The 27,577-nt window shown below is 40.5% G+C and overlaps 2 protein-coding genes across 3 annotated transcripts in view; both read right to left on the bottom strand.

The window, feature by feature from the left end:
- The window catches only part of chd5 (chromodomain helicase DNA binding protein 5), a 37,176-nt gene extending 14,974 nt beyond the window's left edge, over positions 1-22,202 (bottom strand). The window contains exons 1-17 of the mRNA XM_080891724.1: positions 21,051-22,202; positions 14,212-14,360; positions 9,263-9,481; positions 8,453-8,571; positions 7,639-7,880; positions 7,432-7,544; positions 7,158-7,284; positions 6,669-6,835; positions 5,497-5,715; positions 3,718-3,924; positions 3,101-3,312; positions 2,728-2,859; positions 2,397-2,505; positions 1,111-1,302; positions 687-887; positions 367-504; positions 75-196 (exon numbers count right to left, since the gene is read on the bottom strand). Of these exons, the coding sequence (XP_080747850.1) occupies positions 75-196; positions 367-504; positions 687-887; positions 1,111-1,302; positions 2,397-2,505; positions 2,728-2,859; positions 3,101-3,312; positions 3,718-3,924; positions 5,497-5,715; positions 6,669-6,835; positions 7,158-7,284; positions 7,432-7,544; positions 7,639-7,880; positions 8,453-8,571; positions 9,263-9,481; positions 14,212-14,360; positions 21,051-21,117 (2,735 nt within the window). The 5' untranslated portion in view covers positions 21,118-22,202. The remainder of the gene's footprint in view (positions 1-74; positions 197-366; positions 505-686; positions 888-1,110; positions 1,303-2,396; positions 2,506-2,727; positions 2,860-3,100; positions 3,313-3,717; positions 3,925-5,496; positions 5,716-6,668; positions 6,836-7,157; positions 7,285-7,431; positions 7,545-7,638; positions 7,881-8,452; positions 8,572-9,262; positions 9,482-14,211; positions 14,361-21,050) is intronic.
- Positions 22,203-22,345: 143 nt separating this feature from the next.
- On the bottom strand, positions 22,346-25,606 carry rpl22 (ribosomal protein L22). Of its 2 annotated transcripts, none has more exons than XM_080891728.1 (4): positions 25,557-25,606; positions 25,037-25,147; positions 24,630-24,754; positions 22,346-22,525 (listed from the first exon to the last, which is right to left on the bottom strand). In XM_080891728.1, the coding sequence occupies exons 1-4, from the start codon at positions 25,566-25,568 to the stop codon at positions 22,384-22,386; spliced, it is 390 nt and encodes a 129-aa protein (XP_080747854.1). In that variant the 5' UTR covers positions 25,569-25,606; the 3' UTR covers positions 22,346-22,383. The 2 variants fall into 2 exon arrangements, with proteins under 2 accessions (XP_080747854.1, XP_080747855.1); XM_080891729.1 differs by having other exon boundaries at positions 25,037-25,144; positions 25,557-25,583.
- Positions 25,607-27,577: the final 1,971 nt, after the last annotated feature.

Genomic DNA, 27,577 nt, shown 5'->3' with positions numbered 1-27,577 from the left:
CATAATTTAATGCATGAAATCCATGAGAAAAAAAGGTAGGAAATTATATACGATAGAAAAGAGACAGCACATACTTGAAGCGCTCTGGGGTGAGGAAGTTAAGGAGGTGGAACAGCTCTTCTAGGTTGTTTTGAAGAGGAGTTCCAGTGAGCAGCAGCTTGTAGTAGATCTTATACCCATTGAGAATTCTGAAAAACTGAACATGAGAGATTGTGCAAGATGATGAAAGTCAATGCCATATGAAGAGATGTACACCCTACTCTACTCATCCTTCTCATGCATTTTTCTTTTTCTGTTAAAAGGATGCTGTTTCTGCTTCCAAAGCATATGATAGGATATATCTCAGTGCAGGCGGTGCAGCTTTACCTTTGATTGGTTGTTTTTCAATCTGTGGGCCTCATCTACCACCAGACAGGCCCAGGTGACAGAGCTCAGAATGGCTTGATCTATAGTAATCAGCTCATAAGATGTCAGCAGCACATGGAACTTGATAGGAGTGTCTTTCTGCAAGGGAGCAGATTGGATGGTAGATACGATGATTTAGTATGTGCTGCATGTAATAGGCATAAAATGAATTAAAAACAAAGTAAAATTATCATTTATTTCATCACCTTCAAAAAGTATGCACTTGAAAAACAGTATTTTGACCTGGTGAGAAAAACATGGATGAGCATGGGGTACACTACCTTCATACGGAACACCTTCCGCCCTGATTTTACTGCACTGTCTTCAAAGGTGAACTCGTTCTCCCTGATGATTGCCCTGCTGTCTTTGTCTCCAGTGTATGTCACCACATAGAAATCTGGAGCCCACATCTCAAATTCTCTCTCCCAGTTAATGATAGTGGAAAGGGGTGCGCTCACCAAGAAAGGTCCTTTGGAATGACCCTGACAGAGACAGGAGACATTAGGTTACTTCCCCATAAAATACATCACCCGAAGAAGAACTCAGTTCATCATTTTACTTTTTACGCACAATATTATTAGCTCTAAGTTTATATTCCCATTTATATTACTAACAGGTGCTTTATGAATTACACCCACAGAACCAAAATGTGATCTATGCAATGCAATATGGAAAAGACAAAAGAGGACAGTCTTTCAGTCTTACCTCCTTATACAGCGAGTAGAGAAACACTATCGTCTGCACCGTCTTTCCCAGGCCCATTTCATCAGCCAGGATCGTATCTGTGCCCTGAGCCCAGGAGAACCTCAACCAGTTCAGGCCTTCCAGCTGGTACGGATGTAGCGTTCCCCCAGTGGCATTAATGTACCATGGTTGGTGCTCAAACTTGATGGTGGGCTGATAATAGAAATAGGAGGCAGAATCTTGTAAGAGTCTTTCGGAAGATCTTTCAATGCTTTTTTATTTTGTTACTTTGGCTCTCATTTCCAGTCCAGATCTTGTAGTTTTTGAACAACTTAATATCAACCTATGAATCATTTAAGCATAAAAAACATTAGCATAAACATAAGAAAACTTAGCAAAGGACAAATCTGAAATTTTATCTTTATGGGCTTCATTACAAGCAATCTGTCACAAAAACCCATAATTTGCCTTTAAAAAATGAACAGTTGGACAAAACAAGAAGCGGGAGACCTAAAAAACTACCAACAGCAGATGAACAGTATCTAAAAGTCATGTCCTTATGAAACATGAAAAGATCCAGGAAAACATGAGATAAGATGTGAGAGATGCATCTGGTGCTTCACCATGTAAAACATGGTTTGATCTTGTCAAAACTGCTGAAATTATGAATGCAGAAAAGTTCCATAAGATTTTGATCCAACATGCAATGCCATTTTAAAGCATCACAAACACACTCTCAGTGCAGTAAAAGCATACCTGAATAGAAAAATACACAATAGAAAACTATCAGTTTTGGATTGGCCTCCCCAGAGCCTGGATTTCAACATTACTGAAACTGTGTGGGATCCTCTTGACAAAGAACTGAACAGAACACAGTCAACATCCAAAGAAGAGCTTTGAATGTCCTTCAAGAGGCCTGGAGAACTATCCCTGAATTATCCTTAAAGAAATTATATGAAGGATTGCCTAAGAGAGTTCAGGCTGTCCGGAAGAATGAAGGTGTTCATATCAAGCTAATTAAATTTGTAAAAACTTTGGCTTTGACTTTTACTCTGTATTTCCATTTAGCCCATATTTCGTAGCACCTATATACCATTTTCCAAGCAAAATGCAAAGAAATGAGGGGTGACTCATAACTTTTTCACAGTACTGTATATGTGCAGTTTAAATATAGACTCTAGAATAATCAGCCACGATAAATTGTGGCTTTAGATCGAGAGCATTACTTTTGAAATGTTTGCTGCAAAAACCTGCTGCAGGCAATCACAGTTCAGTTGGCAGAAGTGGGCCCAAATATCCAAACTTACATCTATGATTGGGGCATCAGGAGGGACTTCTCTCTTTGGATGGTCATCTTTTAGTTTCTTGCCTTTCCTCACCACAAGAGGGCGCTGATCCTCTCCTAAAATTTGCTCTCTGAGGAAAAGGAAAAAAAATTATAACGAAGCAACAATTTCATGTCACAACAAATGACTCTAACGGTTGTCACAGACAGAGGGCGAGGATGAAGGGAAACAGCAGCAGATGTAGGCATATGCTTTTGTTTACTTTTGTGTGCAGGGGATTTCTGTGTTCTCACTGTCATCTTCCCACCGTGAGACAGCTACTTGAAAAAGGTACAAAACACAGTTAACTAACCTGTGATCCCAGTAAGAAGCTTTATGACTTTCATAATCTGGGATGTCGAAATCATCCACCTCCCAGGTGCACTGGTCGTAGGGCAGGTCTCTCCACTTGATCAAGTAGTGCACATCACCATCTTTATCAAAACTACAAAGCAGAAAACAGCTGCAGGTTTTATATATTTATCACACTGATCATTAAACAGACACTGAAAAACAACTTGATATGAGACCGCCATATGGAAGATGTTTCTTTCTGATCATTTAACTGTTATACAGATATATTGTGAAATGTTAAAAGCAATAATTAGAATATCTGGTCTATAAAATGTATGGTATTTTAAATACATCCTGAAAACCCTGATCTGAGAGTCTGTGTGAGCAGCTACCTATGATTGATTATCCGGTGGATAACCATCCACTCTGGTTTAATGCCATAACGGTAGAAGCGCTCCTCCATCGCAGCATACTGGGGATCTTTGCTCTTTCTCTTCTCACTGTTGAGCTCCTCCTCTCCGGAGCCGTAGTCATATGGCGGGGGCTCGTCCATGTCGTTCTTACGCTGATAGTTCCGGTACATGACCGTGTGGTACAGCTCCAACTGCACAACCAGCAACAAAGCAAAACTATTGGTTTTGTAAGTTTCCTTCAAGCACCTCCTTGAGCAAAGTAGGTACAAAAATGCAATATATTATTTTCCATCTGTAACAATGAAACTGACTTAATTAGTTACAAAAAACCCAGACTGATATTAATAAAGAAAAAGTTCGTGTAAAATAAATTAGGTGCTTTGTCGAGCATTTGAAGGAAAACTTCTCCATGAAAAACTGAAAAATAGATTTCATGTAACATTGTGTTTTTCTAATATTATATTAAAAAGTAATAGATCATCCAGTAAAATCCTCCCTTGGCTCCTTCGGTTTGTTCTATATTTAACAAAGAGAACACTTTGGCCAAGAAGAGCAGAAATGTTAATTTGAGACTGGACTGACTTCTGGCATCTCACCTGCAGTTCGCTGACCCAGGAGCAGTGCCAGTACGAAAGGCCAGCCCACTTAACAAAGAACTCCCTCTCTGGGCGGCCCTTGAGCGGGGGGTTGGTGAGCGGATCTGTTGGCTTGCCATCAGGTCCTGTAGGTGGTTCGGCTGGCAGCGGAGCTTCTCCCCACGTCCAATGCATAATCTTTTGTACTTTTCCTTTAAGGGGAGGGCACTGCAAGGAAAAAGTAAGGTTCTGTCACACACACAGCTCTTCTTAGCTTCTGACTGAGTAACAATAATGAGTTTCTGTAAAAATATGAAGATGAATATGAAAGTCTTTGACAAGCAATCACCCTCCTAAAGGAGACATATTTCACATTAACATCAACAAGCTAATGTGGCTGAAACTGCTGTAGGTGTGCACACTTATCAAAGTGAAAGAGGTCACCCTTTATCTGCTCTGGCTCTCTAACAATGTATATTTATGCATCATTCAATTATGTATCAGTGACAGCGCTCTGGTAATTAAAATCAACATGATGTAAATGTGTCACGTTTGTAAACAACAAAGAGAAAAGACAAGACTGAAAAACAAAATAATTTGAACAAAATCACCAAAGAAAATCCATCCATCCATCCATCCATCCATTCCCTTTCGGGGTCGCTGGAGCCTATCCCAGCTGTCATAGGGCGAGAGGCAGGGTACACCCTGGACAGGTCACCAGTCTGTCGCAGGGCCAACACATGGGGACAGACAACCATTCGCACTCACATTTACACCTAGTGGCAATTCGGATTATCCAATTAACCTATCCCCACAAGCTGCATGTCTTTGGACGGTGGGAGGAAGCCAGAGTACCCGGAGGGAACCCACACAAACACGTGGAGAACATGCAAACTCCACACAGAAAGATGGTGGAATTGAACTCGGAACCGTCTTGCTGTGCGGCAACAGTGCTAACCACCGTGCCACCGTGCTGCCACCAAAGCAAATGTTAAACTAAATATCGTTGTGCACATATACAATTGAGGTTTACTTACACTCATCATGGAGATGAATGTCATGCAAATTTTGGGCTTTTAATGATTTTTTTTAACTGCTCTTTTTCCAGGATGAATGATGAATGAATTGATAGCATACATCTTTATTGACTTTAAAACAATAAGATTTTGGTGCACAAGTTTGTATTTATTTTCAATTTTCTCTAATGCACACAGGGTCAAAAGTATGACAACAGTTCTTTGAAATGGATACAGTCGGTTAAGATTGAACTTCTGGAAAGGGCTTCCTAAAACACAGACCTTGACACTATTGAAAATTTGTGAAGTAGGCTTAAAAACGGGGTACTTTCAAGGAAACCAACCAATTAACTTTACCAATTCTGCCAAGAAGAGTTGTCAAATATCCAGCCAGAATTATGCCATAGGTTTGTTTATGACTACCAAAAGTGTCCTCTCAAGATGCAACTTGCTAAGAAAAGTTTATCCACATATCATTGAGAGTATATGGATATATTAGAAACTACAAGAACTGTGTGGATTATAGTAAATCTAAAATAAATCAAACTTGTGCACTCAGTTCTTGTTTAAAATCATTAAGAGTGTATGCTGTACAACCATTTATGCTGAAAAAAAAAAACCAGTTCAGAAATCCCAAAGTCCCATTAATAGCATTCATGTCCATCATGAGTGTATGTAAAATGTCCAGTTGTTCTGACTACAACATTTTCATGAACCTATGCCTAATTATTAGCCATTTTAAACAAAATAATATCAAATACTACGGCGACTGAGATGAACTTACCATACAGCGCGGACATAACCACTCCCCATTTGGTATCTCGGGAAGCGGCGGGTTGAGGCAGTGGATATGGTAGGATGATGGGCAGGTATCGCAACACAGCAGCTCTCCTCCATCTTTACAAACTCTGCAAAACTCCATGTGGTCATCCTCTTCCTCACCTGGAGCCTCCTCCTCATCTTCATCTTCATCTTTGGCCTCCCACTGGATTCCCTCCTTCTCCTAGAGGACACAGTTGATGTGGGCATGTTAGGGAGTAAAACTAAGCATACATATTCAGTTTAACTCTGACTATGTCAATTTTTCAGACATAGAGATATTCGCAGAAAGTAAAGTTAAGATAACAAACATCGTAAACACTGACAGTCCAGTTGTTCTTAATTGCGTGATTTCTTGGCTGTTTTTGTGCACAGTCGGGAACAGTTTGTTTGCAGCTTATACACAAAACCTGCTCACAAAGTCAAAAATTCCTCTTAATAGTCACACAGCCTACAGTCTTTAAATGCTGATCACAAACACTGCTGCACGTTAAGGCAGAAGTCAACTAACATCGTAAGAATAAAAAGCCATTAAAAACAAAATAATAAAAATAACCTGAATGACTCCTGTCAGCACTAATTGTCTAATATCTGAGGTAATGAAGGATTTTAATCTGTTTGTTCTACACTGGGTACAAAGTAACAGTGACCTGAGAGCAACTTCCTGAACTCAGATGGCAAAACATATTCAGGATGGATAATAATGTTTTTTTGCCTTATTTATCACCTGATTTCCTCACAGTGAGCACAAATCTCTCTGCCTGTGATTTCGGAGCAGGTGTTAACAATACTTCTGAGGGAGTTTCAATCCTTAATAGATGAAAAACCTGACCAGCAAGAAAAAGTTAAAAGACTTCCTAAAAATGAATACTAAAAATTGCATACAGTTTTTTATTAACATGAAAAGAGTTCAGCCTCGTTAACAAACGTATCCTCTGTTAACCCCGTTTTATTGACTCCGTATTCACATCAAACTTGAGCTGATGGTTAAAGATGGTGCCAACAGTTCAGGCTGTTACATTGTATAGCCCTGGACTAGTTGCATCAAAGATATCACCAAAAATAACTCTCATGAATCCAACTTGGGCAGTCACCACCTTACAAAATGTGTCAGTCTGCTCAAACTAATGTACTTACACAGTGTGGACAGCTCCATTTTCCCTCTGGGGCCTTCTCCAGCTCAGGGTCCAGACAGACCAGGTGGTAAGCTCTGGGACAGGTGTCGCACAGGATGATCTCTCCACCCTGCTGGCAAACCTCACAGTAGTCTTGGTGGTCTGTCTCATAGCCATCACCGTCCTCCTCTGGAGAAGGTTACAGAACAATTAAACCTGGGCAGTTCCCTCATATAGAAAGCCACATAGATATGGATGCATAGATAAATGCAAGATAATTACACATTAGAATCCTCTATATAAAAAAATATCTTAATGAGTATAAGCACACTAGCTGCTGTGGAAGACCATCTGCCTTTAGAAAGCATTCCCAGAATAAATAAAGCTTAAAAAAATACATTTTAATTTACTCATTACCCAAAATCAAACAGTCTGGTTCTGAGGGATTTCAATGGGATTTTAGAGGGAAAAACACACCACAGAGCATGGCAAGAGTAGACAGTAAACATACTTTTCCTTTTTTTCCGCCCACGTCGGGCCTTTTTCTTGGTGGCGGCCCCCGAGGTATCAGAAAGCACAGAGGCACTGTGGATGCTGATGTCATCAAAGTCTGACTCCTCTAGGAAGTCCTCCTCACTCTAGAAAAGCAAACACAGAAACTAAGGAGCGCAGAGCTACAGAAAGAATTAAGATAAACCAACTTTCACAATAAGTGCTGCAAACAGGCCGGTGGCTTTGATGTCGTTCAAGGGAAAGCTGAGGGAAAAGGGTTCTGCAAGACATACCGAGGATGCTTTCTTCTTCTTCCCACTTTGGCCCGACTTTGATTTGGTCTTCTTCGGCTTGGGCTTCTTCTTCACTTCTTTCACAGTCTTACTTCTCTTTCTAACTCCTGGTCCTGACACACACAGAGTCAGTCGTGAGATCTGTTAATCAGATGGCATTCTTGCTATCGTTTCTTAAAAATGATCTCGCTTTTTATTAGGTCTTACCCTTTCCCTCTTTGGTTTTGGCTTTTTTGATCGGCCCCAGCTGAGAGCTCAGCTGGCTGCTGCTGACAGACGTTGGCTGTGCCACAGTAACCGTTTCCACTGCAGCAGCCACAGCGGCGGCCACAGCGGTGGCAGATGCACCCTTGAACGGGTTGTTGGCACTGAACTCCCGCCACTTGGCCCCTAACACTGTCATCATCTTTGACATGGGAATCTTCGGGTTCTTCTTGGCAATGAGAGGCCTGAATAAAACCAGGGGGAGATGAAACAACAATGGCAGCTTTATTATGTCACACTTCATTCCTGTTAATAGAAGCTCTGCTTCCCACAGCACTGGAGGGAACTGGGTCTTGATTTGCTGACACTCCACTGCCCCTTAAGTTTTATTCTCCCTGCTTTGCTGTGTGCATGTCATGTTTGCGATTTGTCAGGCAACAGCTTGAGGTTTGGCACGCTGGCCTGTGAAAGATAGTGGGTCAGAGCACCGAGTCCCAGAGCCTCCTGGCTGTCACAGGCATCCAGTAAGCAGCTGACTACACACAGGGGGCACTGCAGGAGCTCATGCTCCACTTTGTCAGAGCAGAAGCTTAGCCGAGCCAGATAGCCCCAGGTGAGACAGACTCTTTATACCAACAGCCGAGCTTTCTAGCTCAAACAAAAAGAGCAGTGTTTGCTCGTCACAACACAGTCTAGTCTCACAGTGGAGTTTTGCTGGAAGACTCTCAGAGAATGACTTTGACAGTCCAGAGAAACTGAGGCAAAACAAAGCACTTTAACACAATGAAAGATCATCCAGACAAAATTAGATGCTTGCCTGAGGAACTGGCTGAAAGCCTTGTAGTTGGTTATGGTTTTATAGTCATCCTCAGTGAAGCCATACTGAACATCTTCAAGACCCCATTCGTGCATCAGCTGGCTCGATGATTTGGGCTCCTGGGGGTGTACAGATAACAGATCAACGCACATATGTTAATGATGTTTAATACATGAAATGTGAACATTAAAGTTATTTTAATCTTTTACCCTTCCACATCCACAAACAAAGCATTACACGCCATGTTTTCACGGTCTTTCGGTATCAGACACTATTTTTAGCCTATAATTATGATAACTATGCTAAAAAGTTAAACACCTTCCCCGACTTCATCTACCATTAGTCAATTGAGACTTAATATTAAATTTAGTCTTGGCATCATTACGTTTTTTCATTATCGTCAGATTACTGTATAAAGAAACGGTCACTTATTTTGATAAATGTGATTTTTACACATGCAGTACCCCCCTGAACTTCTCTAGAGATTAGCTGACAAAGGTGAGAGAAATGCAAATGTGCATTACAAAGGGATCAGACTCTAAACGCTCTTTAACCTGCCGGTTTCCTCCATTTGCACATGTGAGAACAGCAGGTAATTGTCCAGCAAATTCACAGTCCAGCTCCCTGCATATTTCACCCGGGCAGCTCACTGACCTTAACCAAGTGGAGTTAAAGCATGGAGAACAGGGCTGGTCTTGTGCTGTGTGATAACAACTTTGGACAATTTCTGCACACATTACCTAGAGCCCCCTACAGACTTTAATGTTCATTTGAAACACAGTCATGTCAGCATCATGAACATACACTTACTTTCATGTTACCATCATCGTCGTCATCATCGTCATCCTCTTCATCTCTCTTCTTCTTTCTGGGCTTTTTCTCTTTCTTCTCCTTGGGTTTCTTCTTCTTCTTCTTGGTGGGACCATACATGCTGCTCTCACTTTCGGAGCCGATTTCCGGACGTTCCCGTTCCTCCTCCACCTCTGAAATCTCTTCCAGGTCACTGTCAAGTCGTGCCTGAATTGTTCCCTGGAGGATTTTGAGAAGGTAAAAAAAAACCCATTACATATACACCAACAACCAGCATGTTGTTTAATTGTGCAAAGGTTAATATGTCACTCTTTCTCAGTCTCAATCTGGCATCTTTACAGGCTGAAAGTATATTTTAGTATATTTGGATTTATATTTTTACTAAATGAAAATGTTGTCTAAGCTATTTCTTTGATGTAGTGTAGAGCTTCTGCCAAGCAGCTATTTTTATAAATGTAAACACGTAGAATCTGGCTTTGAATCTCGCTTCAGCTCTGTACCTAAGGGCGCGAGCGTGACTGACTAAAGCTGCCATCAAAGCCAGATTCCTGAGACACAACTAGATTCCAGGTTTGGATTTTACAAACAGCAGGACAAAAGAAATCTAGGCGCAATCTTCTGAGACCCAATTTTATATCTAGCGCTAAAAAGGTGGGGATAATTAAAATACTAAACTTGATAAAGCAAATAAGCATGACATTAATTTTGCCAGGGTGAGGGATTAGAGCTCCCACAGAGGCCACCCACTCTAAAAACATATTCTGTGAATGCACTTTAAAGCAGTTTAGATAAAAGCTACTACTTGATGGCATTTGCATAAATTAAATTACATCACTCGAAAGTGTCGCTGCCTTGCTAATATGATAACTCTTCTGCCTGTGATGAAATATTTAAATTAGTACAAGTAAGCAGTGACTTGATGAAGAGTCAAGGCGGCTGCATGGTCACCTTTTAAATGTGCTTTTACATGAAATGAAAACCCAGAAAAAGAGCACTTCAGGTACCCAAGCCAATCAGAGCTCAGAGTTAATCTGTAGCCTGAGTTGCATCCTACTGGTTTAATATGAGACATCTAGAAGGCTGTATGGATTTAACAGTTAACAGGTGTTGTTTGTGTGACCAAGAGTGCTGCATATGAACAAATTTGCTAGTGGTTGCTCACGATAGTATGTGCGCATGAGTAAGCGAGAGAGGGAAAGTGTGCTGTTTCTCTCATCATGCACATTATTTGTGTTTGAATGTGGTAGGCCTGTGGAAGTTTCCATTTGTGCCCCTGTCTCTGACTGGGCACGTTCCTGTGAGAGAGCATTTTTGTGTGTTTGTGGACATGTTGGGGTTTTTTTTGAGCGTGTGTGTGTGGGTGCGCTCATTCTTTGTGAGTGCTTTCCTTTTTAAAAAAAAACAAACAAAACGCTATTTTTGTGAGAGTTCCTCTTCGCGTGTGTTTATGCATATGTAAAACATGACTGTATGTGAGAGTGAACTTGTGTGTGCACATGCAGTGGAGCAAAATTAGAGCACAGCAGCTTTGTGCTCTGCTCGCTGCCTGTTGCTCAGCAGGCCTGTGTGGCTCCATGGAGAGACTTGCAGGCGTTTCGCTCTGTAGCGCAGTGGAAAGGCTCACGTTGCCGCAGCGCCCACCAACCCTACCAGCAGCCTGGCTGTGTTGCCATGGTGACCAAATTTGAGCAGTGTCTGGCTCTCTCTAACTCTCTCTCTCGTTCTCTCTCTTTCTCTCCTCCTCTTACTTTCTCTCCTTTACATCTCATAGCTCTCCTCTCTCACCCCTCCACCCCATTATTTTCTCTCTCACTCTATCTCTTAACTTCTCCCCCTTTCTCTTTCCTCTCTCACTCTTTCTTTCTATCCTGCCACTCACTCCCCCCACCCCCCACACACACTCTATCACAGCAGCAGCCAATGGAACAGCGCCATCCAATCAGACACGTTTGCATAACGAGCTTGTTATGCAGAGGCCTGTGGTTGCAGAGCCAGTGCTCCAGCACCCGTCTAGACAAATCTCATTTATGCATAAGAAGAAGAAGGAGGGAGAGAGAGAGAGAGAGAGAAAGAAAGAAGGAGAAAGAGAGAGTAAATTGAAGATTGTGGATGGGGGATGGGGTGGAGATGGAGGAGCAAAAAGCAAAGAAGCAGAACCACCATTGAGAGCAACTGCAAAGACAAGGTGAAACTGTGCAACAGTCTCTTGGTGACCCTGAGTTCAATGTTAAACACATATCATAAAAGCAAAGGACACAACAGCACAGCAGCAAAGATGGTGTCTGTTCTTTCAGAGGAAAGAAAATCAGATAAGTGCTGATAACCTAATCAAATTAGATGCTTTCCCATAATGGCTCTGCCTTAGGGAGATTGGAGCGGATGCCACAGAAAATATCAAATGAGCGAAGAAGTGGATGTTCAATAAAATGTAGTGCAACAGGAAAAAAAAAAGAAAACTGCTCTAAGAATTTATTTTATGGTTTCTAAACAATGGCCTCTCCTTTTGTCCAGAAATCAGAAACAGCTCTTTGTTGACTCACAATCCCAGAGAGGATACTGAAGTTATAAAAACAAGACAGAAGCTCATCTCAAACCGACTGTATTTAAGCAAAATGTGAATGCTACAAGAACCAGCTACATGGTTTTTTTTTATTGTGGCCAAAATGCAGCAGTTTCCTCTGCTGCTAAAATGAATTGTTTTCCATAAACCCAGAATTCACTGATTTAACAGATATTTTATTAAAAAGCCCATTAAATATCCTGTCATATCTACACAGCTCTTTGTTTCACTGCAGACTGGAGAAGACGAGTAAACACAGCGCACCTCTCTGTGGCTATCATTCCTCCTGCCAGTAGCTGTGAACTCAGACTGGGATGTGCTACTGACAGTCTCTGACCCCAATTGACTTTTGGCCCCTGTCTGACACCAGCCTTTGGGGAGTAACTGGAAGTGAATTACAGGAGCAATGGTTTCTGAATGGGAGGCAAAAAAAGACACAAATACAGCAAGGTGGGGAGCAAGAAAGCAAGACTGAAAGAAAACAGCAGCATCGTAATCAAAGCAAAGTGAGGTGATGCATGTGGGAGACAAGAGGAGAGGGAAGAAAAGGAGAATACAGAGCAGTGTCTGTGAGTTAGGGAAAGGAGAGTGTCACAGGGAGCCCCCCGCTTCATTAGCTCAGTGAGACCCAGAGCTTAGTGTTTACCACGAGCAGCCAAAGGGCCGAGTGGCAGCATGGTCAGCCAAACTCCTCACGGTACTGCTGGCATCTCCAGTCAGCGGAGGGGAACATCCTGGTTATGTCACTGACACGGTTACAGCTCGCCAACATGAGCGGGGAGATCACTGGGAATACAGCAAATTCCTGTAATTACTGAATAGTAAATATTTCTTTTAGCCTCTGGGCTTTTGAAGAAACAAAACTTTTCCAGAAGTTAAAGGGCTGACTTTATTTGTAGGATGGCCCTTCAAGCTGCAGATCATGAAGTAATGCTGGATCAAATGCATTGTTTGGTAGTGCAAACGGGGTCATTCGTAGACTTATTAGCCCAAAGATAATCATCATCCAAATTTCAGCACTTTTAACCACAAGGTCACTGTATGAATAAAACTGGATCTCTAACCTAAAACTGCTGGTTTCAATACACTCTGCTTGTTTTTTCCCTGCTATACCCTTAGAAAGCTTATTTACGCTTCTTTTGATGGATGCAAATTTGTACAAAGAAAAGTTTCTACATAAAATGGCGTAAAACTGGGTAAAAAGATGTATTTTAGCAACTCTGGAATGACGCACTGCATCTCAGTTTTTCTACTATATTTTTGGTGCTCTAAATACTACAAAATAAAATGTATTTTTCACCATTATATTCAAGAGAAAGGAAACATGTCTAGAGCCAATATCTACAAAATTGGGCAGGTCATACAAATGAATAAATAGCACTAGAGGCCTGATGAAAAATATGCAAGAACCATCTCTTTAATAATAAATTGAAAATTAAATAATTGATCATTTATAAACAATGTCTCCTCAGAAAATGGAACTGAAATAATATAAAGTACAGTACTGACTTTAGCATCCATCCATTTTCTAAAAAACTGACTAATGAGGGTACACTCTGCACAGGTAACCAGTCAATCACAGTGCTAATGCAGCAAAACAGATAATCACACACTCTTGCATGCCCATGACCCATTTAGAATCATCTATTGACCTAAATCACTTTGATATGAGGAACCCGGCACACCTGAACGAAACACGTGGAGACACAAAGAAAGTGTCCAACCTCCACACAGACAAACCCTGAGCAGAGGGGTTGTAACCTCCTTGCTGTGAAGAAGCAAGCGCTAACCACGACACTACTGTGCAACCTCTTAATGCTGCAATTTTTCCTTATTCTCTAACTGTCTCCTTTAGCCACATGTGACCTATTCAGCAAAAGCAGCAGGCGTTCACCTCATAAGCTGTAAAATTATCAACATCACGCTGGTGTTAATGCTCTGAGCCAATCAAGTCTCAATCCTGCTATCTAAATATTGGAAATTAGAGGCTAGAGGCGAAGGACTGTCAAAACCGCTCTGTCATAACTCTCACTCCCGCTACTGGATAGGCATGAACACATTGCCTCTGACCTACAGTCCCTGCCATCAGCACCAGCACCACAGGCACAAATCTACACTCTAAACTGTCGCTTGGAGCCCACAGCTTACACTGGCAGTAACAGTGACAATGCTGCCAACCTCCCCTAAGCCTGAGACAGTCCACTGCCTCTCATTTAGATTACAGAGGCAGTCCAGCAGCCAAAACACACCTTTGATCCAATTGCAGAGACATCAAAAGAGCGATGGTTTGAGAAATAGAGAATGCGGGATATGGCTAGAGCCAAAATGCCTGCCAAGCTGTTGTGTCCGAGGTCTGGACAGATGGTGCTGAATGTGAATTATGCCTTACCTCTTTTTTCCTCTTCTTAACTTTCGGCAGTTTTCCCTCCTTCATCTTTTTGGGCTTCTTCTTTTGTTGTTTGAGGGACTCGTCGTCAGAAAAGAAGCGGTCGAGAGGTGTGAGGGGAACTGTGTTGCGCTCACCTTCGTCATCCTCATCTGAACACGGGGGAAAGGAGAATTATTTGCTTAGTACACTTAAACGACACCGATAATTCAGCTTGTAATAAGACTAAACTGACACATTCAGCCTGACTCGTACATTTTTCTGCCTCAGTGAGTGGTTATTCAATTTTTTGATTTTGTTTGATCAAAGTGAGGATATGAATCTACTCTGAATTAAACACCTTTGAGTTTTGAAATTGGGCAGCAAAACAAGAGATGAAGACGTAACCCCGGGTTCTGGGAAATCGAAATTTCTGACATTTCAGACAAAATGGTTAATCAAAAAGATTAAAAATGAACAATAGATGTTGCAAATATTCATTTGCTGCAGGCTCTACTGTGAAAGCTCACCACGATGAAAAGTCAGTTAGCCTCCTGTGAAAATAACAATGATGAATCAATGTCAGACCAACAGGAGCACTTGGCAAAATCAACCTCATAATCACACATCATTGAGTGTGCATCAACTTTACCCATCAAAACACAAATAAATGGAGTGCGTGCCCTGCCGCTAAATGGGAACTCCCTGGAGGACCACTGAGGTATACTGAGCATATCTTCTGCCTTTAATGCTTGCTGGGACTAAAGGGACCTGCTGCTGGTTGTCAGCTGTACCGCCTCAAAGCTGCTGTGTAAACGTGCTGACTGCTGAGCACAGCAGACTTCGCTGATGCCACAGTGGGTCACAGAGGAGTAAGTAAGGGAGAGAGACAGTCCCAAACAATACATCTCTGTAAAAAGTCACACAGAGAAAATATTGTACACACATGATGCAACTCTAGTGCCCCAAAAAGGTTTATTTAATCTCATTTTCCCAACTGTCTCGCTGTCTCTTCCAGTCTGTCTATCTGCATGTCTCCCGTCTCTCTGTGTCTCACGCAGACAGACTGGAGGGCATGAAATATGCAGCACATGTATCAGAGTCAATCAGCCAACACTAGCCCTGCAGTCTACCACTCCCCTGGGTAGCTGGAGTGAGAGATTGGGGAGGAGGGATTCCTGTGTAGTAGACACACAAACCTCACCAGCCACTTATCCTCTATTTAGCAAAGCTAGCAGGAGGTATTCCACGCATACACATACAGTACACTGATTTCAAAGCCTTAATCAGAGGCAATGTCAAACTCATTGTGCTGTCCTGGCTTCCAGATGAACTGTGTCATCCTTTCCTCAACCCTGACTGGGGGTAACTTGTGCTTTTCTTGGCCAATATTATTATAGGAAATGTGCTGACAGACATTTACTGCCTTGCTACTCATTCCTTCTTTCTTCTTGTCCCACAGACCTTGGTGTTTTTCTTCACTTTCTTTTTTTCTAAATAAAGCCTTGAGTTTATGTATTCAGTAGCTCAAACGGGCAACTCTTTTGTGTCTCAGATGCATGGTTAGCCACCTGCCAGGCAACTTATGACGACAGCACGGCAGAGCCTTACATCTCTTAACACTTAACACACTGTTTGCTGCTACAACTACACGTTTCTTTTCCAAATATTTATTTATAAGTGACTTATGTATGTATGTATGTATATATATGTATATATTGTACTATTCTTAGTTAGCGTATTGTCTGTCTTGTCTTAATGTTGGTTTAAAATGGAGCACTGTAACAAAAAATAATTTCCCCCAGGGATCAATAAAGTATTCTGATTCTGATTCTGATTCTCTCTCAGATGCACAGATGATGACATGGCTCAGGTGCAGATCGAGATGGCTTTGGATTACACAAAGCGTACAGTTCATATCTCTGTGCCCTTGGCTCTGCTTATTGTAAAATAAATCAATCCAACTTGACAGTGGTGATGCGGTGTTACTGATGTGGGGTTTAAATGGTTCGGTGATAAGCACCTAATTCACTTTGAGCAGACTGAGCTGAGTTCTTTTTAGCCATGCTGGTGCTGAAGCTCAAGGTCTGACAATGTCAGCCTCTTGGTTGTTTAACCTCTATGGTTCAGACTAAAATTTCTCAATAACTAGAGAATGGACTGACATGAAATTTGATACAGAAGTTCAAGGTCCCCAGCGGATGAGCCCTACTTTGATGATATTTTCACTATGAGTTCAGTATATGCAGTTTTAAATGAACTATTTCAACTGGTTTATTGTGAGATTTCATACACACATCCACGGCGCATTAATAATGATCTGTTCTTCTGCACTATAATCTAGTCGATTTTTTTAATTTGCAGAAAAAATGGCAGTCATACATTATTTTACTGCTGTACCATTGTGCTTTGTGCGCTCATTACTGTAATTAATGATGGCACTAAACTATATATATATGTTCTAAATATAAAATCTGCCAAACATCAGCCTGTAAGCGCTGTAACTGGGGCCATGTTAGCTTGCTGACATTTCTTTAACAGAACCACGTGCTGATAACAGATTGTCAGAGAGTCAAATAAAATATTGAACACATGGGTTCTCAGTAATCATTTTTTGTTACACAGGAATGTGTCACAGCAATGCAGCTCCCTGAAACAGCTCTGTGTTTATCACCTGAATTGCCTTAAAATCTGAACCCTGACTAAAGTAAATGGCCTGTGAAGTCCCCGTGGGGAAAGCCATCAGGGGAGAGATATTCTTTCTGCTTGGTGACTGGACCAGGCAGTGCCAGGTGTTGGAAGTAGGGGAGGTTGCTCAGTCATGTGACACACCGAGGTCTGGCAACAGATTGTGTTAGGAAGACGACCAAAGCTCCAGTTGGCAAACAAGCCTTCTGTAAAATGTGGCACAGACACAGTTCTGACCTTCCTGCAAGGGCTTGGCCACCAGACTGACCCATTAGAAGGGAGATTCATGAACGAGTCCCAAGTGAGGAAGATAGAGTTTACTGGAAAGCACATTAGTCATTTCTCTGTTGGCCCCTGTGTGGAAATACCCACTTAATGCTGCCCAGCATTGCTTCCCACAATGCAGGGAAGACGAGGCCAAAGGGTTTCCTATCTTCATCGATTAGGTACTTATGGCTCAGGCTTTAAATGCCTTCAGACAAAAGCATCCGTAGGCTATTATTAGAAAATGTTATCATCTAAGTGATGGAAGGATAAAGCCTAAATAGCATCATTAAATTGTAGTATATCTATTCTAAGGTCATAGCACATCCCATATAAACAGGTAGGAAACAGATAAGAAATGATGTTCCACTCATTTGCAAAAATATATTTAAAAGCATGTTTTTTTATGCTTACGCTACATACACACACATTAAGAAAAAAAAACTGTGTCAACTTTCACAGTGAGGGATCCAAAAATAGCCCCTTTTCCAACTGGGGATAACATTTGTAGGCACACAAAAGCCCATGATAATCTTTCAATTTTATGGAAGAACAAAGCAATTAAAACAGAAAACACAATGGAACAATCTGTGACAGTGTAAGTGCCCAGAGTGAAACAAAGGGACTTAGGACACTACGTGGCACAACAAATAAAGACTGTGATAGGATAGCATTTTGGGGTCTGAAGTCCCCACACAATGTGCTCCCACACTGTTGTGTTTTAATTGCACTGAAGTGTCTTCATGGTAGAAAACTCTGACCTGGATTTCTGACCTTGTCTATCACTTTGAAGCCTGCTGATGAGGTCATAAACTGTCTGGAAAGTGCTTCGTGTATCAGCAGCATAACAATTGATCCGCAGCATTTTGTTGTGATGAGTGCGTGATATGACAAATTAAAAGAAAGTTATTCCAATAAAACAGTCATATTTTCAGACTAGAAAGACTGACTCCCTTTTGTGAACAATTTCATGATGACAAAACCAATATGGACCACTGTGTCGGAGTTTCACTAGATTTACCCTCGAGTAGGTACATTGTGCGTCATCATAGAGGATCACACTGGTATTTATTATATTACAAGAAATTTTTTTTGAAGCCTGAAACACATGACTACAAAAATCCCATCAAAGCATATTTAAGCAATTTAAACACATTCTTCATTTTTTTGACTTAATTAATACTGACATATATTCACTCACCTGCCATATTCAGCTGCAGCCTTCCTTTCTTATACATGTTTAACAAACTAATGCGTTACTGAGGACACACATCAGTGCCTGTATTCTCCCTCTAAATATGGATGGCAGTCACAGATGTTGCTCTAACTCCCCCTCTGACTCTCCGTTCTCTTTGTCTGCCTCCTTTTTCACTTGCTTACTGCTAAGATGCACATAAATGCACATAAAAACTAGCAAGTTCAAATTACCCTCGTCAAAAAATATGTATATAAACAAAAGAAATGTGTGTTTAATGCAAAAGATTTTCTCAAATAATGCAGATATCACAATACTCAGACCTTGTGTTAAACGCAGAGGTAATTTTTGAATATTGTGGCGTATATTACCTTTTTCTGTCTAAGAAATGGTAACCAGTGGTACCCTTGAATTTCGTAATTGTATGCATTCTACCTCATTTTTTGTGACAGCACTTCAAAGCCTCAGATGTTCAAGAGCTTTATAACACACATACGAAATGAGCAAGGATTGCAATTTGGCAACTCAGTACTGTGACAACTGCTCACAATTAAGCCACCGAAGTAGTGTCCCAGTAAATGACTTTTCGTCACTCCGTAACGAGCAATACCAAATACCAATGCAACAGACACACCAGCAAGATGTTTAATAAATAAAACTTCTTGTGCCTTCTTTCACATGTATTCTATACTCCACATCACTGCATTATTTGAGCAACACTTAAGACGAGGAGGGCCTGCTGCTAGAGAAAACATTGCATTGGATTTTAGAAGCTTCATTTCATGCTGAATCTACACTGATCGGCCAATAAAAAGCAGTCACACACTCACATATTTCATTTGATCATGGCCAGCATTCATCAAGGCATCATTTCAATAAGCTTATGCAATGTCACAACACCTATTTCCACCTAGAGCTGTGTTACTTTCATGCCTTGTATTGGCGATGGGCTTGACAGTCTGCTAAATCTTCTCTAGCAAATCCCAAAGATTCTTAGAGGGGTTAAAGTCTGTACTCTGCGGTGGCCAGTCCCTGTTGGAAAATGATGTCTCGTGCTCATTGAATTGCTCTTTCATGTTTTAACCCAATGAATCCTGGTACTGTCATCCAGGAAAATGTCTTTGTTATCGGGGAAGAACAAAAACCACTGATGGAAAAACCTGGTCATTCAGTATATTGAGGGAGTCAGCTGACCTCATTTTTTTGGGGTGATTTGACTTCGCTGAAACTAGCTCTCTGATCCAAAGCAGGGCTCTTACTTTCCGACCTTTCTGACTTTTGTTTTTGGCTTTGGAGTGTATTTTACAACCACAAACATTTTCCACATGTGAAAGTGAAGCAGAGGGCAAAGCAGGACTTTTTAAATCATGCCCTTGACATCAACCATCTGATGTTTGGAGCAAGCTATAAGAACTTTAAAATAAAAGGAACTTCATTGGCTGCACGGGACAATCTTATGTCTGGATATTCAGCTCAGCAGGCTGCAACAAGAGGGCACTTCATCACCTGAGCTGCTGCATCACTAGATCAAGAAACCAATCAGTAGCAGTTCAGAACTGGGTTTGTGTTGCGCAGATGAAGATTCTGATGATGCCTGCTCTTTGGTGTACATTATGGACCACACAGTTAGCAATTTGAGTAAATGTCACAAGTAACCACAGCCATGCCTGCCAAAAAACTAAGACTGGGATTCCCCTGTGCCCTAGGATTGACACCTGCCAGAAAGTCTAACAAACTTACCAGCCAAAAGAAAACAAAAATGGCCAAAATTTGGCAAGTACCTTATTGTGCATGGTCATTAATTAGGGAATCTTAAAACCCCCTGTGACTTGATTTGATCTTGACCATTTTTTTAAAGGAGGAAACTGTAGGAGCACTGAAAGCTGGTTCACTGCCAGAGTCGATGACATGTTCATTTTTCAGCCTGGAGAATTTTATTGCATAGGTTCTCCTGTATGAACTTGCTATGTGAAATGAATTAGCAGCACGCAGAGAATGTGGGTTAGAGTTAATTCCAGTTCGCGCACGACCCAGAGCTGAAGGGCTGCCGGTGACCTAACCGGTGTCATCAACGTCCAAGGCAAAGGAGCACACTTGATAAGCTCTGTTTACTGTAGCCCACACGTGGCTTTCACACCTCTGCGGCCATGCAGTGGGAGAAAAAAGAATTAAAGTTGAAACAGCTTCCTAATCACTAGCGCTAACGGCAGCGCATCATCCACAACAAAATGAACACGCACGTTGTCACCGGAGCCCCCCTTCTTTTTTTTCCACAAAAGAGCACATCCACGAGCTAAAAAGGGACAGAAAATCGCCAATGGACACACTGACACGGAAACGAGCAAAGTACGGGTTTTTTAACAGCTCTCTGAACAAAACTTGTGTTTGGACTCAAAGCCATTCACTTGTACACGCATGCAGTCTGTGAAAGAAAAGGCAGCCCACAGAAACCATGCAGCAGCGTTTCCATCGTGCCCCCAAATCAGGATGAATGTGAGGACAGCTGTGGGGGGGAGAGATTTAAAAAAAACTACAACCCTTTGCCACCTTTAAGACTGCAGGTCGTACAAAAAAAAAATAATAGCATGACTCTGCTTATTGCACCCCACCCCTCCTCTCCGGTCTCAGGAACGCAGGACAAGCCCTTTTCCCCGCATTCAAGGCGTAGCGGCGCAAAATTATCTGAAGGACACCCCGCCTCTCCCCTTTCCCTCACCTGGTATATCGTCTTCAAAATCCATGTCGTCTTGTCCCTCGTCTTCATTGCTCAGCGACCCCGGCATCTTTATCTCATAGCCCCCAAACCCCTTTTAGGCTGGGAATACTGAAAGTTAACCCTCCAGACGCCGCAGCACAGTCTCTTTCTTCACCCAAAAAGAATAGTATTCGTCGCTGTGAAAAATGTAAGATTTTTTTTTTTTTTATTTCTGTGCAACGAACATGGGGCTTTCTCTCCACGAGTAAAATAAAAAATTTAAAAAAAAAAATAAAATATATATATATTCCAATGATCTCTATCCAGGTCTTCCAGTCTGAAAAATAAGAAAGACAAAAATGGAACACACATGCCCAGATTGTGACGTCTGGTCTGTTGCCATGACGATGCATCCCATAATTTCACCCACAACTAGTTAGTCATACTCTCCTAGTTACCACTTCAACTAGTAGCGTGCAAAAAAAATGCACATCGAGCGCCGTGTGCTGCTAATAGACGGATGCACTCCCCGCGCCTGTCCATTTCCTTTTGGAAGTCCGGAGAATTGAGACAAACTTCTCCCACTTTCTCGCACAGCTGCTGCTCTATTCACTCACAAGCTCCACTCCAAAGTGTGTCTGCAGGTGGAAACACAGCATTGCTTTCTATTTTGAAGCCAAACCGTTTGTGTAAACGGACGTTTTGGTTGATTTGGACGTCAATTAAGGCATAAAACCCCCAACTAACTATCACCCGACTCGATTTCATCTTGCAAGCGACCACACTGTCCTGACAAAGCACACACAAGTGCAGGCTGATGACTGCAAGCTGTGAGGAGTCCTGACTGCCAGTGGTCTAACTGTTGTCAAGGTTACCACAGCTGTATCACAGGATGCCCCACAGAGAGCTGAGCAGAGGAAGTATCAGCTTCAGCGTCACTTTATCTTTTATCAAAATATACAAATGAAAGGCTGAGAGTTCCAGCTCATCCCACATCCTGCAGGATTTTAGGGGGGTGGGGGCAAACCACACAATGCAAATAAACATTTTTGTAACCAGGTGACAAAAAAAGCACCATCCCACATCAGAATAAAGAACCAGAAAACATTCCTAAATCTAAAAATGTCAGGTTTATATGCAATTTACACATGCAAAATTGTCATCATGCATCTAAATAGCAAGGATTATTTTTGAAAAACGCTAAATGAAATCAGAGTGCACAGTCACATGTTCTTATCTCTGTTTTTATCGTCTGTGTGGGATCCAGATAACATACTCAAACCAAATGTTTCCAAATAAAACAAGACCATGAAGGGTTTTCTCTCTAAGTATTTTATTAAGAGTGGCGTAAGGTTTAATCTTCGTCCTCTTCCTCCTCATCCTGGTTGATCTGGAAGTAGCGCAGCTCGTAGCTCTCCTTGGTGTTAGCTACCACCCGCAGCCAGTCCCTGAGGTTGTTCTTTTTCAGATACTTCTTGGTAAGATACTTCAAGTACCTGAAAATGGAAGCAGAGAGCAGAAGAGTGTGAGTCGATCTGCCCTTAGATTTCACAATTTATATACCGTAAAGCAGCAAAATCCTGCTGTTTTTCTACATTTATATGAAGGTGTAGAAATTGTTAAACATGGCATACAACAGTTAAAACTCTCAGTAGCCCAAATGCACAAAAAAAAACAGCTCTGTGCGGTTTTTGCCATAACAGTGACCAGCAGAAAAGTGGGATCACAAAATTAATTTGCTTTAGCATCAGCTCTAACCTAGGAGACCTACACTGGTTATACCAAATGCTTCATTTAAGACTGAGAGTGCCACAGTCCCCCTCTGGTGGTGGTGTTTAAAATTTACTGAACAATTACAGTATGAAGTGGACATGAAGGTGGTTAGGGAAATTTCCAGAAATACACACAGATCCACGTAACCCAACATTTAAAAGATGTAGATTAGGTGGACATGTGTATGTTTTGCAACTTTGGTACAGCCGGTTTTAAAAATGAGTTCAAGTACTTTAATGATCAGATGTATAATACACATGCCATTATTATATCTAGGTTATTATACAGTTAATACTGTTTATTGTCCAAATAGAAAATTAGCATCATTATTAAGTGGTGGCTACAGCCTAATAAATATATATAACAAGATAAGATAACCATTTTGGCTGTGCCACTCTAATCAGTTACATTAAGTACTACACTTCACAGTAACATCTGTGTTTCGAAGGTGCTTGAGGCAACTGTTGTTGTAATTTGGCGCTATATAAATAAATCTGAATCGAAATTGAAATAGATCTCACTTTAAGATATTAGTTTTGGTTTTTCTAAATATTTACAAAACTTCAGACAAATCCACAATTAATACAATAATTCTGAAACTCTCATTATATGATTCGACTGCTTCATGTGTTCACAGAAGAACCTTTAAGCAGCAGGGATGTTTCTTCAGAACTGACTGCCAGAGGACGAGACTTCCACACTAGGCACATGTCACCAGAACCGATACTTATGGTACCTTTCGATGCCGACATTCTAAATACACAATGGTATTTGTATTTTCTTAGTACTGTAGACACAGTATGTAGACAGTATGGTCAAATAATAAATACTAGACTTTGCCTCCTGCACCTGACACGCGACACCCTAGTGAGTACTGACCTTACAAAATTTATGCTACAACCTACCTTTTTTTGTTTTGTTAAATCAACCAACAGGAATGCAGCATGAAATTAGGCACTGATCAATGACAATTTCACACACAAAAGAAAAATGTGGCAGTAAAACTTGTGAAAAAGGTAATGAATTCAAGCATAGAAGAAAATACTGTGCAGTTGGGGCAGCACGAGTACACATTAAAGATGACACACCATAGGAAGAGACCATAGTTGTGTGTCATAGCCTACGATTCAGTCATTTTTTATTGTTATGTCTACACACATCAAACTTGATGTTATGCCCACATTAGGGTGCAGCAGGACCTTGTTGCACAATGTGGCAAGCAATGATGAACTTATCTGATCCCTAAAAATCTTTTGTTTTTTTAAGCATTTTTATGAGATTTCTTGGCTTCTCACATAAGGTAGATACTCTCTAGTGGTGTATCTGTCCAGAGTATTTATTGCCACACTTGTGTGAAACCAGCTCATGTAATACTGGATAAATGTACTTGTGCTGGAACTGGAAAAAAAATCAGATCACAAGCTCTCAAATAAGTGGGAAACCACAAAGACAGCATGATCAGTCAGAAGACACATTCAGGCTGAGTATCAGTAAAATTTTGCAACCACTGTTAAAGTGACAACCAAACACAGCCATATTTGTTTGGAGTCTTCTCATGTCTGTTCATTAAGTCTATTAAAATATTACTGGGGCTGAAATGTCAAATGTGTTTCATTTCCCTCAATATTACATTCAACAGGATTCTGCATACTTCTCTATTCCACACAAACAACAGAGATTTTCTTAAAAACTTAACATTTGTCTTTTTAGACATTGAAGCAAGCACTGTGCACAGTATTTACTGAGGATTGCTGGTATGATGGCAAATGACTATGACCAGTTAAATAATACAATATGGCATAGTTGCACTGTTTTTCTTTTATTTACCTCTTTGAGAAGGGAACTTCAGAGTTCACAGCAATTTTACTCTTGCTCCTCTCAATGGACACCACACCACCACCAAGATTTCCAGCTTTGCCGTTCACCTTGATACGCTCCTGCAGGAACTGCTCCTGCATGTGCAGAGGACACAGCAAGTCACACACAGCAAGCACCAGAAATGAAGGCCTCTTTATGAACTACAGATCAGAGTTTCTTATAAACATATGACTGACATCTGTCTTTTTTTCCCCCTCTCTCTTTTCTTTTAATATCAACTGACTGGATCCTTAATACAGGGCTTTGATTGATGCCCCTTATTTGACAGTAGTGTCTGACACAGAGCATTTGTGTCTGACAGCTGCTACACTGATTACCAGACAAGATGTCATTTCTGTCAGAGGTGATCTACTCACGAAGTTGGCAGCATCCATGATGCCATCCTCAACAGGGTGGGTGCAGTCCAGGGTGAACTTCAGGATCTGCTTCTTCTTCTTCCCACCCGGCTTCTTAACCACCTGCCTCTTCTAACACAAATGGAGAAAGTTGCTTAAACTCGGAAAACCCCCAAAGCGAAGCGTAAGGAAGCAACAATAGTCTTCAGATATCTTTATTAGCGGTTAGTCACAGCGTGTTCAATATGTTCCAGACATTTTATACTAGCATTTCAAGTAAATATCGTAAAAGAATGTTGCAAAAACCACGAACAACTGTTTACGTGCACCCTGTTAACCCTCACGTCGATCGCTGCTAGCTTGCGCTAACAGTTAGCAAAACGTGGTTTGAGACGAAACGTTAAAAAAGGCAAACAAAATCGCACGTGAACACTCGTTTCTTCTATATTACTGTGCACACGTATATACAAGTCTATAAATGGAAAGACAAGCTAAAATAAGTGGCCTGTGTGCACTTTTATTTGGTCGGGCTACTACTCACAATCGGAGCCATGGCTGAAGAATTCAGCGAAAAGGGAAGGAGCAAAGGCTGCACGGGAAATATAAGAGCCGGCCGCAAAATCGATCGCATCGACTTTTCTAGACTCGATTATGTTGCACTACATAGAAAAAAGAAGGTACGAGAAATTGTTAATGCCACTTAAAGTTGCACCAAATGTTAACTTTGTTCAGTGTTCAGTAGTTTGTCAGCTGGAGTGGAACCAGACATAGAGAGAGATTATTGCACTTACAACTATAAAATTCCCGGCTAAAATGTTTAAAGTATAACAGATTTAATGGGCGTTTTAAAACCTTGATGTTGGGCCAAGTAAGCCAATATTTCTTTTTTAAAAAATTTTTGATTTTGATTTTTTTTTTAACTGCCCAGAAAAGTGCATTTCAAGATGGCTGCGAGACGTTACCCTCCTAGCACTTAGCTACACAGCTTCCTATTAGGTGCTGGTTAAGTATGTAGTTTTTGTATTATGTAGTAGGTTTTAAAAGGGAAACATAATTTTTTTTTAGAAAAGTTGAATAACATCAAACACATATGTAATAACCTAACTAGCATTATGAATTATAAAAGAAAATAATAAAAGATATTCTACCATTATTATTATTATTACATTATAAATAGTAATAATATTGTAATAGTGTTATGCAGGTTATCAATATACCTTCAAAGGTGCTAGAAGACATTACAATTATTGTGATTACATATTACAATTTTTTTATGTGTTTTTGTCATTATACTCTGTCATATGGTTCATAAAATCTATATAAAAGACAGACTGACATGTGTATGTGTGTGTGTGTGTACATACGTTACATTTTGAACCAATAAAACAAGTTATTTATAGGATATATTTCACTGCAAAAGAAAAAAAAATAATAATAACAATAATAATATTTTGGCAACAAAAAAGTTTAAAAGACTGTATTCAAGGTACAGTGCAATAAACTAACAGTATTACTAAAAAAAAAACAAAAAAAAAAAACACAAAACCAAACAAACTCTTGATAGAACTGAGAATTTGTATTTGTGTTTGAAGGCAACCACAAACTTCAAGATTCATTTGATTTGGCTGCCAAATCAAAGAGCAGAGCCAAACTCAGTTAAGATAACAGTATTTGGATGATGACATGCTTCTAGGTGTCAAAATAGATAAATTTGTTACACAGAATGTGGTCCACTTGAGGAAAAAAGTAATCTTGTTAGATGGCATTACAATATATTACAGTTTTTCCTAGTATTTCACTGTCATTATGGAAGGATAATGAAATTATAGCTATACTCCCTCAGATGCTGTGTAAAATTAAAAGCACAGATAAACAGACTGATGTATATGTGTATACATATACATAAACATACCTACACATGCAAACATTATTTAAAAACACAACATATATATATATATATATATATATATATATATATATATATATATATATATATATATATATATATATATATATATATATATATATATATATATATATAACAGTTTTGGAGGATGTAAAAAATAAGATTAGCCCCAATGTGCACTATTCTCATGTCTAAACAGTTATTTTTAGACTATATACAGTGGGTAAAGTAAGTATTGAACATGCCACACATATTTCTAAAGGTGCTATTGGGATGAAATTCTTGCCAGATGTCAGTAACAATCCATCCAATCCACACATGCAAAAAAAAATCAAAAAAATCAAAACATAGATTTCTATAAATTAAGTCATGTGTAATAATGAGAAATGACACAGGGAAAAGTACTGAACATGCTTACTGAAATGTATTTAATACCTACTACCTGTATGGAGAAACTAGTTGCAAGCATTGCTCAGGTCTGTTTTTGGCCCATTCTTCCAATATCTATCTATCTATCTATCTATCTATCTATCTATCTATCTATCTACCTACCTACCTACCTACCTACCTACCTACCTACCTACCTACCTACCTACCTACCTACCTACCTACCTACCTACCTACCTACCTACCTACCTACCTAAACATGTGGCCTT

Source organism: Rhamphochromis sp. 'chilingali' (assembly GCF_963969265.1).
Source record: "Rhamphochromis sp. 'chilingali' genome assembly, chromosome: 9".
Lineage (NCBI taxonomy): Eukaryota > Metazoa > Chordata > Actinopteri > Cichliformes > Cichlidae > Rhamphochromis > Rhamphochromis sp. 'chilingali'.
Note: the sequence above shows the minus strand (reverse complement) of the source record. Positions and strands in the feature narration are given on the sequence as shown.